The 13,403-nt window shown below is 35.2% G+C and overlaps 1 protein-coding gene and 1 long non-coding RNA gene across 6 annotated transcripts in view; one reads left to right on the top strand and one right to left on the bottom strand.

Moving 5' to 3' along the window:
- LOC127422248 (endophilin-B2-like) overlaps nt 1–8,826 on the top strand; it is a 59,070-nt gene extending 50,244 nt beyond the window's left edge. Inside the window, exons 7-13 of one of the 5 annotated variants that reach the window (XM_051665623.1) lie at nt 767–829; nt 3,565–3,588; nt 5,178–5,267; nt 5,378–5,478; nt 5,783–5,797; nt 6,844–7,090; nt 7,636–8,826. In XM_051665623.1, coding sequence (XP_051521583.1) covers nt 767–829; nt 3,565–3,588; nt 5,178–5,267; nt 5,378–5,478; nt 5,783–5,797; nt 6,844–7,090; nt 7,636–7,743 — 648 coding nt within the window. In that variant the 3' untranslated portion in view covers nt 7,744–8,826. The remainder of the gene's footprint in view (nt 1–766; nt 830–3,564; nt 3,589–5,177; nt 5,268–5,377; nt 5,479–5,782; nt 5,798–6,843; nt 7,091–7,635) is intronic. The other 4 variants (XM_051665642.1, XM_051665651.1, XM_051665632.1 and 1 more) reach the window with 4 other exon arrangements.
- Nucleotides 8,827–11,068: 2,242 nt separating this feature from the next.
- Nucleotides 11,069–13,403, bottom strand: LOC127422443 (uncharacterized). Its single transcript, XR_007894165.1, has 3 exons — nt 13,064–13,403; nt 12,756–12,837; nt 11,069–12,245 (listed from the first exon to the last, which is right to left on the bottom strand). It is a non-coding gene; the product is annotated as an uncharacterized LOC127422443 (long non-coding RNA).

The raw sequence follows: 13,403 nt of genomic DNA, 5'->3' as shown, positions 1-13,403 counted from the left end.
TATATAATCTGTATTAGTTTTTTAACATGGTGTGTTACAGTATAGAGCAGGGTTTCCCAACCAGCCATTCACAAAACCCTAGAGATTCATGATGCAACTGCAGGGGTGTTTGTGAGATTGTGATAGAAACACTGCTGCCAAATTACATTGGTGTACATTTCGAATGAAAATATGTCAAATGAATAGCAAAATACAACACTAATCTTATATACAAAAATAAGTAATTGAATTTTTAAAAGTAAATAAAAAAACAAAAAAAAAAACATGAACATTTCTTCAGGGAGTACTACAAGTTAAAAAAAAAAAAAAAGTGTTTGGGAACCCCTGTTATAGAGTATGGTGTAGTTTATACTTTTAAAAATGTCAATCCCCATTAGTCAAATATACTGTATGTGTCTATTCTTTCTATTGATTGTGCTGATGCACTTATTAATAACCTTTTATAAACTCTCTAATACTTTAAGTGAAGGTGAGCTTTACTGTTCTGAAATTAGTGTGCACACACAGGTGTGTTTGTATTAGACAAATATATATGTTCTCATTAAAAACATTTACATCTCAACCAACAATGTTTGGAAACTTTTAAAAGTTGCAATACTGCTTTATTGGTTTGAGTTATTGTACAGTAGTTTAGAATTTTATTTTGTTATATATATATTTCTATTTTATTTTATACAAAAGGCAGCACAGAAGCTATCTGATGTGCCATATATATATATGACGCTTGATTCTTTGTAAAACTCTCTTTTTCCCCCTTCACCTGTAGGCTGCGCCTGACTTTCAGGAGACTAGGCCACGCAATTACGTTCTGTCCGCCAGTGCATCTGCGGTAAGATGGCTGCAGAACCCTAGAATTAGAATTCTGTTTTTTTTTTTTTTAATTCTTCACACTCCCTCTTTTTCTCTCTTTGTTTTTACATGACCCTTATTTGCACTCAATATTTACACCAAACCCGGAGGAGATTTGCATCTTTAAAATGTATTTGCATTTCCAAGGCACAATATTGCTGTATAGTTTGTACTCTGTGGTGGTGGTGTAGCCTAGTGATTTAACGTCTGGGCTGGTAACTGAAAGGTTATAGGTTGAAACCCTGCAAGGGGAGATCCTTGAACTCTCGCCATTGTACCCTTGAGCACTTTTTACATTAGGTTGTTTCTTTTTTAAGCAGTATGTGGTTTGTTGGTTTGGATAAAAAGTATCAGCTAAATACCTAAGAATGGCCCTTAAATCTACATACAGCATGTTAAAAAAATAAAAGTTTGACTGTTTTAATATGAAGCTGAGAGGTGACATTAGTAAGACAACACAATATATTGAAGTCAAATTTCTTACATAGAATTTATCTATTTTTTTTAAATGAGAAAGTATGGACATCAGCAATTAGAGATAATCACATTGATTTTATTGATTATCAATTATGGCAGCATTTAAAGTAGAAATTGAGTAGGATGGTCATATTTTTTGTGTCTCTGGAACATCATTCCAGAAATAAAAATGATAATAAAAAATCCCCACTATTACTCCTAATAGCTTTGTTCCCTGTAACATCATCTGCCCTTTGAAATTGCTAGGGAGAGAATCCTAGGGAATGATGGTTAAATTGTGCAGGTGATTTTTACCATCACTGAAACATCACTCAGGTTCCATTGCCCCACCACCTTTTTCATTCCACACTGTGGAATAGTGAATTTGGTAATTCAGAACTGAGTGAAAAAGGAAAGGTTGTATGAGCTTTGAATTTAGAGTAAAGCCTTAACTGAACCCGCCTGATACAGTAGAGTGCCTTAAGAGGTGCTATCTTTATTGTGTGTGCCTTGAAGGGATAGTTCACCCAAAAATTTAAATTCTCTCATCATTTACTCACCCTCATGCCATCCCAGATGTTTATTACTTTCTTCTGCTGAACACAAAGATTTTTAGAAGAATATTTCAGCTCTATTTGTCCATAAAATGCAAGTGAATGGTGACCAACACTTTGAACTCCAAAAGCACATAAAGGCAACATAAAAGTAATCCATACGACTCCAGTGGTTAAATCCATATCTTCTGAAGCGATATGATAGGTGTGGGTGAGAAAAAGGTAAATATTTAAGTCCTTTTTTACAATAAATCTCCACTTTCAATTTCACACACTTGTGCATATCATGACCTATCAGGCAGGGAGGAGAATTTATAGTAAATAACAACTTAAATATTGAACTGTTTCTCATTGTTTCTTGGGTGAAGTATCCCTTTAACATAGATCAGTGATGATAGTGATGTGGTGTCCAATTTTTTTTAAATTTTTTTTTTTTACCTGTTTTTCTTTCTTTGTCAGTTTTGTAAGTTTTCTAATATCGTCTCTCTTGCATTTCCTTTAAGTGTTTCCAATCTTACCGTGTTGAATGTTTGTGTGCCTTAACCTGTGTATATGATTAAATGTTTTGGTGATGAGTAAAGCAATACATGCATATTCAGCCCCAATAACATTTATAACATATACAGTAATAGTGTTTATGTTTGTCGTTGAGATGTAATATATAGTACCAGTCAAATGTTTGGACATACCTACTCATTCTTTATTATCACTAGTAAAAGCTGTAAAATAACACCAATGGAAGGATGGTAATTATTAGTTTGTTTGGTTTTCTTAATCACACAATATTTTAGATTCTTCAAACCCTTTCTCTGCAAAACCTAGATATTTTCTCAACCAGCTTCATTAAATATCTTTAAGTTGGGATTCTTGAAATTTTGGAGTTCCAATATATGCTTTGCACTTGTTATCCTCTTTTCCTTCTCTTGTCTAACTCATCCATTTCTAAAACATTTTTTAAAAACAAATTCATACATATAAAAGAAACAACTTTTATTTTTAAACAAAACTAATGAAAGCATTTCAACAAATAAAACCTAGTTGAAGATATACAGTTTGCCCAAAGTGTTCTGAAAGCATATTAACGTAATGTTATTGCGCAAGTCAAAACATGAAAATCTCCTTCTGTGAGGAACATTTGCAGTGGAATGCGAAACAATTGGCATCTTTTACTCTTTTTCACTTTTGCATTAAAGACGTGTGTGTAATCATTTTTATCTGGTGCCATTGTAGCATTTGTATCATTACACATTTTATAGGGTCTCGACCTTATAGTGATTTCATGAACTTGTGGTGCCAGTGTGTCTGATTACATTACAATGTCTCTTTCCATTTCAAGATCCCATGGAGGATAACGACACAATAAAAGTAAAATTTATTAAGCAAAATATTTGGTTGCTATTACTTAATATTGAAAATATCAACCTGAAAATATCAAGCAATTTATGATATCAAGTTCTATTTTATCGGCTAGAAATTGCTCTCTATAAGACTGCTCTCTATAAAAAAAAATGTAAGTCCTTATCCAGTATTTACAAATGACTTGAAGTCATGGAAACTAATTTGTCAAAAAGTGTGTGAACACTGTTGAATTTAAGGCTACAATAAGAATTAGCCAACATTGGTCTATTTGCAAAGAGTTAAACGGGCAGACTCTTGGTATGATGTCATCAATGTTCTTCTCTTGTCATTATGCTGCGTGTTCCAGCTCTGGAGTGAGGAAGTGGATAAAGTGAGTATCGGGCACATTCCCCTTTTGCCTTTTCATATGTGCTCATACCACAGCATGATATTTCACACATTATTGGATGCAGTAGTTCTCAGGGAGTGAATACATTTCTGTGAAATAATTTGCGTAATAAATTATTGTGTAATAATAAATGGCATAATTTACTCATATGATGGTCTTCTGTACCCACCTTATATTTCCTTGTGTACACAAATCTATCAATCGGTCTATAGAAACTAAATGTGATGACCTGTGTGAATGACATTTGTTTAGCACCATGAATGAATATCAGATCAATTTCACTCTTATTATTGTGTGCATTACAGCAGCTTAGACCAAAATGATGACAGTGCTTTATATGTCTGCCACTGACATCACAATGTCTGGTTAAACAGTTTTTATTAAATGCTAAAGAATCTCCTTCAGCCAATACAGACATTCTTGTTACAGCAATGCAACTACATAATTTAGCATTATTTTTTTGTTCTGTTTCATGGGAAGATTTACACTTAGCAAGAAATTTTTATTTCATTATTTCATCCTAATATAAATGGTTTAAAAATACAGATTACTTGAAATGTGGAGTTTTAATTATGTTCTTCTCATCGTTCTCAAGCAAAAGTGAAACCCCCATTGTTTCATTGAATATCTTGGCCTCTGAGTGGACTAGCAGCTTAATCTAGGTGTCATTAGAAAACTGAGATTCTCCCCTTTTGTGTCACCAATATTCTATTTTGTTCTGGACATTTTAGATATTACATTGGATTTTTCACAGTTATTAATAATGCATTAAATGTCCTTTCCGCTTAAAAAACTGCTAATTACATTTTTAAATGCAATTTAATTCATTATTCATATTTAAATTATTCATATTATTATGATAGCGTGTTTCGCTCTTAAGTAATATTACACGCTTGTGCTTCGATAATAATTAAATTGCACCATATGAAAGCAAATTACTTTATTTAAAAATACTTTATCCATCAAGACGGTCTTTCTCCATCACTTGCTGAAGTATTATTAGATATATAGGCATTAAGCGTCCTATCCACTTAAAAAAATAGCTTGTTACATTTTTTAATGCAATTGAATTAATTATTTATATTATAATGATGAACATGCCAGAGTTTGTAATACGCATGCTCAGGGAGAGTTGTGCGCATACGCGTCAGTTTAGAAGCGTTAGCTGTTCAGACCAGTCTCTGATGTGGGCAACAATTAAAATGTCATGTGAACAACCTTACAAAAAAAAAAAGCAGAAAAATTTACACAGAAAAATTTGAGCAGAAAATCAGATTTGGGTCACAATTGAGCTGCGGTGTGAATATAGCCTATGTCTATATATTTAATGTAATTCCTAAATCATTTAAAACCATTCATGAAGGTGATGGCATGGCCTAGTAGTTAGTGCACATACTGAGCAATGGTTGTCATGTGAGATGTGGGTTCGAGTCTGGCCTGCATCACATGCTGATTACTCCAATCTCCCCATGATTTCCTCTACTGTCTCTATCAATAAATAATAAGGATGAAACAGTGACAAATAAGTGTGTGTGCGCGTGCGTTCATTTGTTTGTTTGTTGCTCCACCAGGCAGAGCACGAGTTGCGTGTGGCACAGACTGAGTTTGACAGGCAGGCCGAGGTGACACGTCTCCTACTGGAGGGCATCAGCAGCACACATGTGAGTACACCTGACATGCACACACATACAGCAGTGGCTAATTAAAGAAACCTGGTGTATATCTTTGAATTGTTGGAAATAAGAGACTGAATGCTATCCTCCCATTGCAGGTGAACCACTTGCGCTGCCTGCATGAGTTTGTGGAGGCCCAGGCTGCTTACTTTGCACAGTGTCACAAGCACATGCAAGACCTTCAGAAAGAACTGAGCAGGTGAGAGTCCTACTGAGGTGCTGCAAACATTTTCATACATTAGGGTAGCTGATCATAAATAAAGGACATTGTTAGGAAAGAGTTTTAGTCAAATGTGGCTGCAAGCCACAGGATTTGCATGACAGTTCACTCCCATTTTGTTTATTTTTGATATGAAGTTGTGACAGAAAGCGTAAGTGAACAAGATTAACATACACAGAAATTACTATTTCTAGTTTAGATGATCACAAGACTTTATGTGCAGTTTCCCATTCATGGATCCACTTTGACCTGATATTTCTGCTCTTTCTTTCCGTATTGCCAGTGAAAATGGAGATACGTAAGTAACCTTTGCCTTCACATTGAAAAAGGAAGTTTACTGACTAAATTTAAGCGATTACATTCATGTGACAAAGTAGGAGAGTTAACTTCATGACATCTCATGATGAGCACATCCCCGTAGTGGCTTTTTGACCTGCATCGTGAAAATGTCATTGTCTTGCAGTTTGCACTTCAGTTAGGACGATTCCGTCAAAGGCTCTGCAATCTTTGGATTTATTGCTCTTGTTTAAGCACAATATATTTCATTGTAAATGTGTTAGTTTAGTTACATTATGTTGTCATATCAATTAGGGATGTGCCAGGGTAGTCGTCTAACAACTGACTTTAGTGAGGTCGACTACTAAAATTTATATATTTTTAGTGGTGGTGGTTTTAACGAGAGACCCAATTCTCAAGAGAGACACAACTTTTAGAGCGTGTTTTTGCGAGATGATAGCTTGCTGTGCTCAGTGAATAACAGTCAGCATGGTAAAACCCTCTGCAAGAAGTTTCATTAAAGTGCAAAAATTGTCCATAAAAAAAAAAGAACAGTGTGAAACTGAAGTTTTTAATTGCTGAAAATCTTCATCCAAATATTAGAATGTCGCAATCGTTCACGTGACTCCCGAGAGCCAATGGCATTTGACATCAACTTATGTCAAAGCTGTCATAGCTCTTGATGAGGCGGCAGTTTTGAAGGTTTCAACGAGAGGAGAGTGGAATTTGAGTTTTATGACAGATGGTGATGCTGATCACTGCATAAAGACTTATGTTTAGGTCTGTTCCTCACACAAATACATCACACGGCCTCTGAAGATCCGGAATACAGTGCACAATAAGCATTGATTTACTGTTATCATAATTTTTACCAATTTTTACCAAAGTAAACAAAGCAATGAGTAAATGATGACAGAATTTCCAATTCATTTTATTTTAAAGGAATATTCCCTGGTGCAATACAATATGAAGTGCAGCATATTTTGCAGAAGTAGACCTAAACTAAATATCTGAACTTGGAAGTACATTCAAGATATATATTTATCAGTATGTGTGTTACCCTTCCAGCTTTCCTAATGCTTTTGCTGTGAACACCTCCACGTCAGGGATGTCGCCTGGACCGGCTCAACTTCCCTCTGCCACTATGTCTGGGGTTTCTTCACCCATCCATCCCCCCAACGACTCCAATGCGCTTGAGTCCAACACGCTGAAGATTGAGGAGGTGAAGCCACCAGCCACTGGTACTCGCAAGGCCAAAGTGCTCTATGATTATGATGCTGCAGATACAAGTGAACTCTCCCTTCTCGCTGATGAGGTAGGAAATAATTAAAAGATAAAGCCCCTTCTCAGTCCTTAACAGTCTGTAATAAATAATTAAATAAGTGTCTGTGGAAATATAGCATGTAGTGAGAGTGCATTAAAAGCTTAAAGTTTGATGGGCATTTTGACAAAAAAAATTAATCTTCTATACTTATAAACTGTTTACATTTGCCATATAAAATATGGCATTATGGCATGTTACATACTGTATATATTTACATGTTATGACACTCATAGATTAGATTGGTGAGTTGGAGTAACTGCTTGCATTGTGTCAGTCAGAATACAAGAGGCAGACAAGACAAAAACAAACTAAGAAACAGACTCAACATTGACCTAACAGAACAGACATAATAGCCTTGTCTCTGACATTAAAAACTAAAAGACGTCAATGGAGTGTTTTCAGATGCTATTACAACATAGTTGAAAGCGTTACATGCATTTTTCACCTGTTTTGAATGAATGCTTCTAGAAGAGCATTACAGCTGAGTTGGCCCAAAGCACAATGTGTTCATTTTGTCTTCCTCTATTATTCTATAGCTGATTACTGTGTACACGGTGCCTGGCATGGATCCAGACTGGCTTATTGGAGAACGAGGCAACCAGAAAGGCAAAGTGCCTGTCACATACCTGGAGCTCCTAAGCTAGATGCCCCTACACTTGACAGAGTTATACTAAATTATACATGAACAAATATTCAAGCACTCCTGAACACTCTTTGTCAGTTGGGTTTTTTTTTTTTTTTTTTACATCTAGGTCTGTCCTTATCTGATGTTACTGTACACGAATATGGATTACTGTTTTCTTTAGTTTCATTCTATGTTTTGTTTCATTTGACTTAGCCTGCAGAAAGAGTTTCTTAAATTAGTGTTTTTATTTCCTCAATGATCCTGTGACTGCTAGATTTTTATGAAGTCGTTCTACCCTTAAGTAAAACAAAAAAACATGTAACACAAACAGAAAAGTTAACTAATTTTGTTGTTTTTGGGTTGAAGATGGGTGTGTGTGTGTTTGTGTGTCTGTGGGCAGGTTTAAGTGGTTTACGAGGACTTTTTTTAGGTTACAAACTGGTAATTACAAGGGTATTATGCTATAAATGTGGTCTGTGAGGACATTTCTAGTGTCCCCATAATTCAAATCGCTTAATAAATATACTAAACAATGTTTTATTGAAAATGTAAAAATGCAAAAAGGTTTCTGTGAGGGTTAGGTTTAGGGGTAGGGGATAGAATCTACAGTTTGTACAGTATAAAAATCATTATGTCTATGGAGAGTCCTCATGATGATAGCTGCACCAACGTGTGTGTGTGTGTGTGTGTGTGTGTGTGTTCTATTAGATCATGTTCTTTGAAAACAAAAAATATCCAGGCTTCGCATCTTTACTGTATGCAATGTCTCATTCACCATGCTTGTATTTCGTGGTGGTCTTGGTTTGAAAACGGAGGCATTTATGTGTTTTGTCCATGGTTGGCAAGTTTGTGAAAATATTGAGTCCAGTTATAATGTGATCAACTGTAATCTAGTCATATTCAGAAGACTGATTTTCTTAACCCCTATCAGGAGTTATTATTCTTCACATCCACACCACAGCCAGCGCATTCCCACTTTTGTCTCTGTGTTGAGTGCTTGTTTTCTGTCATTTGTGTCAGTGCTGCCTTCTTGGCCAGGTCACTCTTGTAAAAGAGATTTTATCTCAATGAGTTTTTATCCTGGTTAAATAAAGGATACTACTACATAGGTTTATTATTATTATTATTATAAAAAAATTGGCTACGTCTAGGCGCAATGGGTTTGGCAAAATTGTGCATGCAAAGTGCTAATGGGCTGGGTCAAGTGCAATTTAATTCTGAGGTTCTTCTCCGGTTATTTTACCATCTGCGTCCCATTATAAAGTCCATTCCCTCAAGCACCAGTGATATAAACAAAGACAGCACATTCATAAGATGTTGGTATTGTAAATGGATTGTATGCAATGATTCAGAAGAATAGAAATATGGACTTACGTTCTTTTAAGCATTAACTGCATCCTTGTTGAATATCAGACATATTTCTATTACAGTGACGCTCCTTTTATACACTTGGAAAATTTCATCAGGATTTGGATGTAGGCTCAATTAAATGATAGAGAATGCAAGTATTATTAATCATTTTCATCTACTGACAAATCGAAACAATTCATGGCTAGTAATAACAGTGATTGTATCAGCCTTCTTTCTGTTATGGCTGTGGATTATTGCAAACACTTCACTTCTTCCGGTCAATTAAAAAAAAAAAAAAAACTAAACCAAAAATATTTCTAAATATAATTACACTTTAAATGAAATGAAAATATAATCAAAATAATGAAGTGGTAAAAAAAAATCATACCACATTCAAACATTTTAACCTCTCCAGCTTCTTCCACTGGCCCCATTTGCAATGACTTAAAAATCCCTCTAAAACAACAGGTGGAAGGTGGAAAATTACCAATATAAATTAGATCATAAATACATTTGTAAAGATTGCCTAAACATAATAATAAACAAAATTGAAAAAAATAATCCGTAACCTTTAGGAAGTTTATCACAAAACTCAAATGTTTGTTTCATAAAACGACTACAACAGTGATTGTCGGTGACATTATTTGATGTTCCACTTTTTCAGAGTTTGGACATGAACTTTATTACCACCTGCTGGTGGAATCTCCAAACTGCAAATGCAGAAACAGGAAAATATCAAATTGCATTTTGCGCATCTTCATTTACATAAAACACACCCCCAGTTTGTGTGCATACACCCACTGACAGCGCATACACTCCCACCCACAAATATGCTTTGTGCTGGCATGAAAATTAGATTTTGCGCAAAGTGGCGCTGCACTTGCGTTGTTACTAAAATAGAGCCCATAGTCTTCTAAGAGAACACTTTTAGACAAAAGTGCAAATAATTTCTTCATGAGTAAAATTTAAAGAGCTCTCAACATTATAAGACATTCCTCCCTCCTCCTCCACCCAAACTCTTAATTTTCCTGGAAGGCAAAACAGACCCGTACACATTTTCTGGAATCTTTTTTATATATATATATCTGAGAAGAAGTCTGGCTACCCACCCAGCTTCCTTTTTTAACTGACAAGTGGAGAGGACTTTCAAGTTTGCTTTGTCTGGATGTAATGCTATGGTCAGGTTCTCCTTTTAGAGATTCTTTCCGTTTTGGCTTCTTTCCAGTGTTCAATGGATGTCTTTCTGGATACTCTGCACCTGGCTTTGTCCCGCTCTAAACAGAATAAATTGACATTATAAGGCAAGGAGATAGACCAGACATGAGTGTGAGAAATCGTAACATTAAATATGGTGGTTGTGCCATATTGACCTTACAGTTAAACAACTCACTGGCATTTTTGACATAAGCATCACAACTCTGAATATTTAACTCTGAATATAAGTTCCTTCCTCAAGAGTAACCTCTCTCTAATTTCTCATTGACCCTAAGATCAAAGTTGTGCCAAATGGGTAGCAGTTCAGAACCTCAACTTAAGACTACCACCGCTGAAAAGGACTTAAATATCTTTAGAAGAACCCAGTCTAGCTGAGTTTTATCCTGAATCTTTGTATAAGTGTGGTGCTTTCCTGTGAACTGGTTTTGGCTTGTCAAATAGAATATTTACACTCTCTGTTCAGTTTTAAAACAATCTATTGAAGAGAAGTGAGGTCACAAGATAGAAACTCTCCAGCTAAAGGAGTGCTACAGCAACTTTTGAACATGTGGAGAGCCTGCTTCCCTGTCTTTTAGACACTGAGAAGACATACATAGGGAAATATGAGGTAACTAAAGTGGCTTGAAATCACAAGAGATTATTAAACATTCATTGTTTCTTGTATTCTGTATTATTTTTGCCTAGCAACTGAATATTGAATTCATAAATATTAGATAAATAACTGATGTTACTGGTAAAAAGAATCAAGTAAAAACCAGCAGTACCAAACTGTGCCAGTAATGCCATTTTTCTATGACAGGGATATATTTATTGATTTTATACACATTGAAACAAATAAAATAAAAAAATAAAAAATCATAAAAACAAAAGTTATTTCTTCTTTTAACTGAATTTCAATACAAAATTACATATTTCTGAGTGAACCACAAAAAAAAAAAAAAAAAAAAAACCAATGTCATGCTGAATTACATTTGTGTAAAATTGCCAACAGGAGCTTAAGGTAATAAACAAGATGGGTTCCAACCTATAAAAAATTAACTGTTGTTGTCATAAAACAAAAGTTATTGAAAAATTAACAGGTTGAAACGAATGACAATAAAATTCTCTATATTAAATAGTTTAAAAATTGACATTAAAACAGTTAACAAAACATGCACATTATTCCACCGGCTACCGTCATAGCGTCACAATTTGTCACATACATAACAATAGTGATATTTCCTCAACATATTCAAAATATGCTTTTCTTGTGGATGCTCCATATGCATGTAGTCATGTTATTTAATAACAATTCCAACATTATGGTTAGTAGTGTACACCTATCAACAATATACCGGTTTAATTTAGAAAATAAAAAGTGGTCATATATTTTCATATCTTATTCTGTAACTTTAAGCTTTTATATACCTACATAATAAGTGATTTAAAAATTAAGCAAACCTGAAAAATTCAGGCAATAATCTTAATCATCTTCTAATAAATGTGTATTAACGCCATTGTGTAAAGACTGATGTAAAAAAAGCCAGTACTAGAGGTAAGTGACTTCGAAGTGGCAGTTTTTAGTCCACTGCACAAATCTGCCACTTTTTGGGTTAATTTTCACTCTTAAAGTAGTGTCAGCTTCTAGCATTATTACTCTATTCAAAGTGATTGAATGCAACCAATATGTTAAACAAGGCATAGTCTCCAGACCAGTTATGACCGCTCTTTCTTCCATATAGTCGCTATGCTGTTGTGTGACCCGGACCTCTAAAATAATAGGATCATCATTAGGTTGACATTGTCCATCAAATATACGGTAAGAAATCCTTATACTGATTAAGTACAAGCCCTTTCTGAAGACGTCAAGGTGTGAGTTGTTTGTCAGCTTGAAGTTTGCAGAGTCAAGGCCATTTTTAATCATGATCCACTGGATGAGCTGGTCTTCTAGAAAAGCACCATTCTGGCTTCTGACAGCTTTAATAGAGGAAACATAAGAGTGAGTCATTAATCAGTTCAGCTTTCGCATCCTCAAACCTCAACATACAATACGTAAATCTAGAAACTCTTTGTACATCAAGTAATTATAAAGAGATTGCCAAAATACAAGCAAAAAAACTGTTGATGTGCATGCCCCCACCCCGAAACTGATGTCACTTTGCTTAAATTAGTAGACATATTCTATATAGTCTAGTCAAAAAAGAGTTAATAATGTTGACAAATTATAAAGATGTATAATTTGTCAACATTATGAACAATTTTGAACAGCACACTATATGGTAAATGTGAACTCATTTAAGCAAAGTCAAGTCAAACCCATGGGTGGGGTCAATGAGCATCACCAAGTTTTAATACAATTATAAGTGGAAAATGTTGAAGCAGGCAAAATGCAGGATTTATAATATGCATATCATAAGTGTCAAAAATATTTGTAACTTTGGTAAGTATGACTCTCATATAAATGGATAAATTAACGAATAGACCTACGTTCAAGATGAACAGTGTGTCCTTTAGATGATCCTTCTTCAGTTTTCAAAGTCTCAGGGCTGGAAAATGCATCTGGAGACATCTGGGAAAATAAGAGAGCTGTAACATTATTTACATGCAGAGACACAAACTTTCTCTGCTTTTGAGCTCCTCCCCATTCAACTGCATCTAAATCTTAAGATATTGCCCTTTATGACCGCTGACACTGTCCATCATACGATATTCACTTAATGTCTGTTTAACTTTCCAAACACTAGATCTGAGCAACATTATTAGAGTGTGAACAAACAGAAGCATACTCTTCTTACTCTTACTGTAGTTTGTTGGTGACATTGCAGCCAAACCAAAGTTGCGAGGAAAGCTGCAAAGAGGAACGCAGTGGCCCAACGCAATCTTGTCTCTTGGCGCTTCATGTTTTGGCAATGCCGCATCAACACTTGCACCATATGCCCCTGCTCCACTGCCAACTCGAAAGTCTCACCTAAAGCCATTTACATGGATAATGCAACTGTCTGTGCAACCTAGGCAAGAAGAGTCCTTAGATTTATACCAACGCATTTCAGACCACGCTTTGCACAGACCGCCCCAAAACACACGCGCTCCCTCCTCCCTACACGATCATTACCGTTCGAGTCACCGTCATTCAGG

This window comes from Myxocyprinus asiaticus, chromosome 3 (assembly GCF_019703515.2).
Source record: "Myxocyprinus asiaticus isolate MX2 ecotype Aquarium Trade chromosome 3, UBuf_Myxa_2, whole genome shotgun sequence".
Lineage (NCBI taxonomy): Eukaryota > Metazoa > Chordata > Actinopteri > Cypriniformes > Catostomidae > Myxocyprinus > Myxocyprinus asiaticus.
Note: the sequence above shows the minus strand (reverse complement) of the source record. Positions and strands in the feature narration are given on the sequence as shown.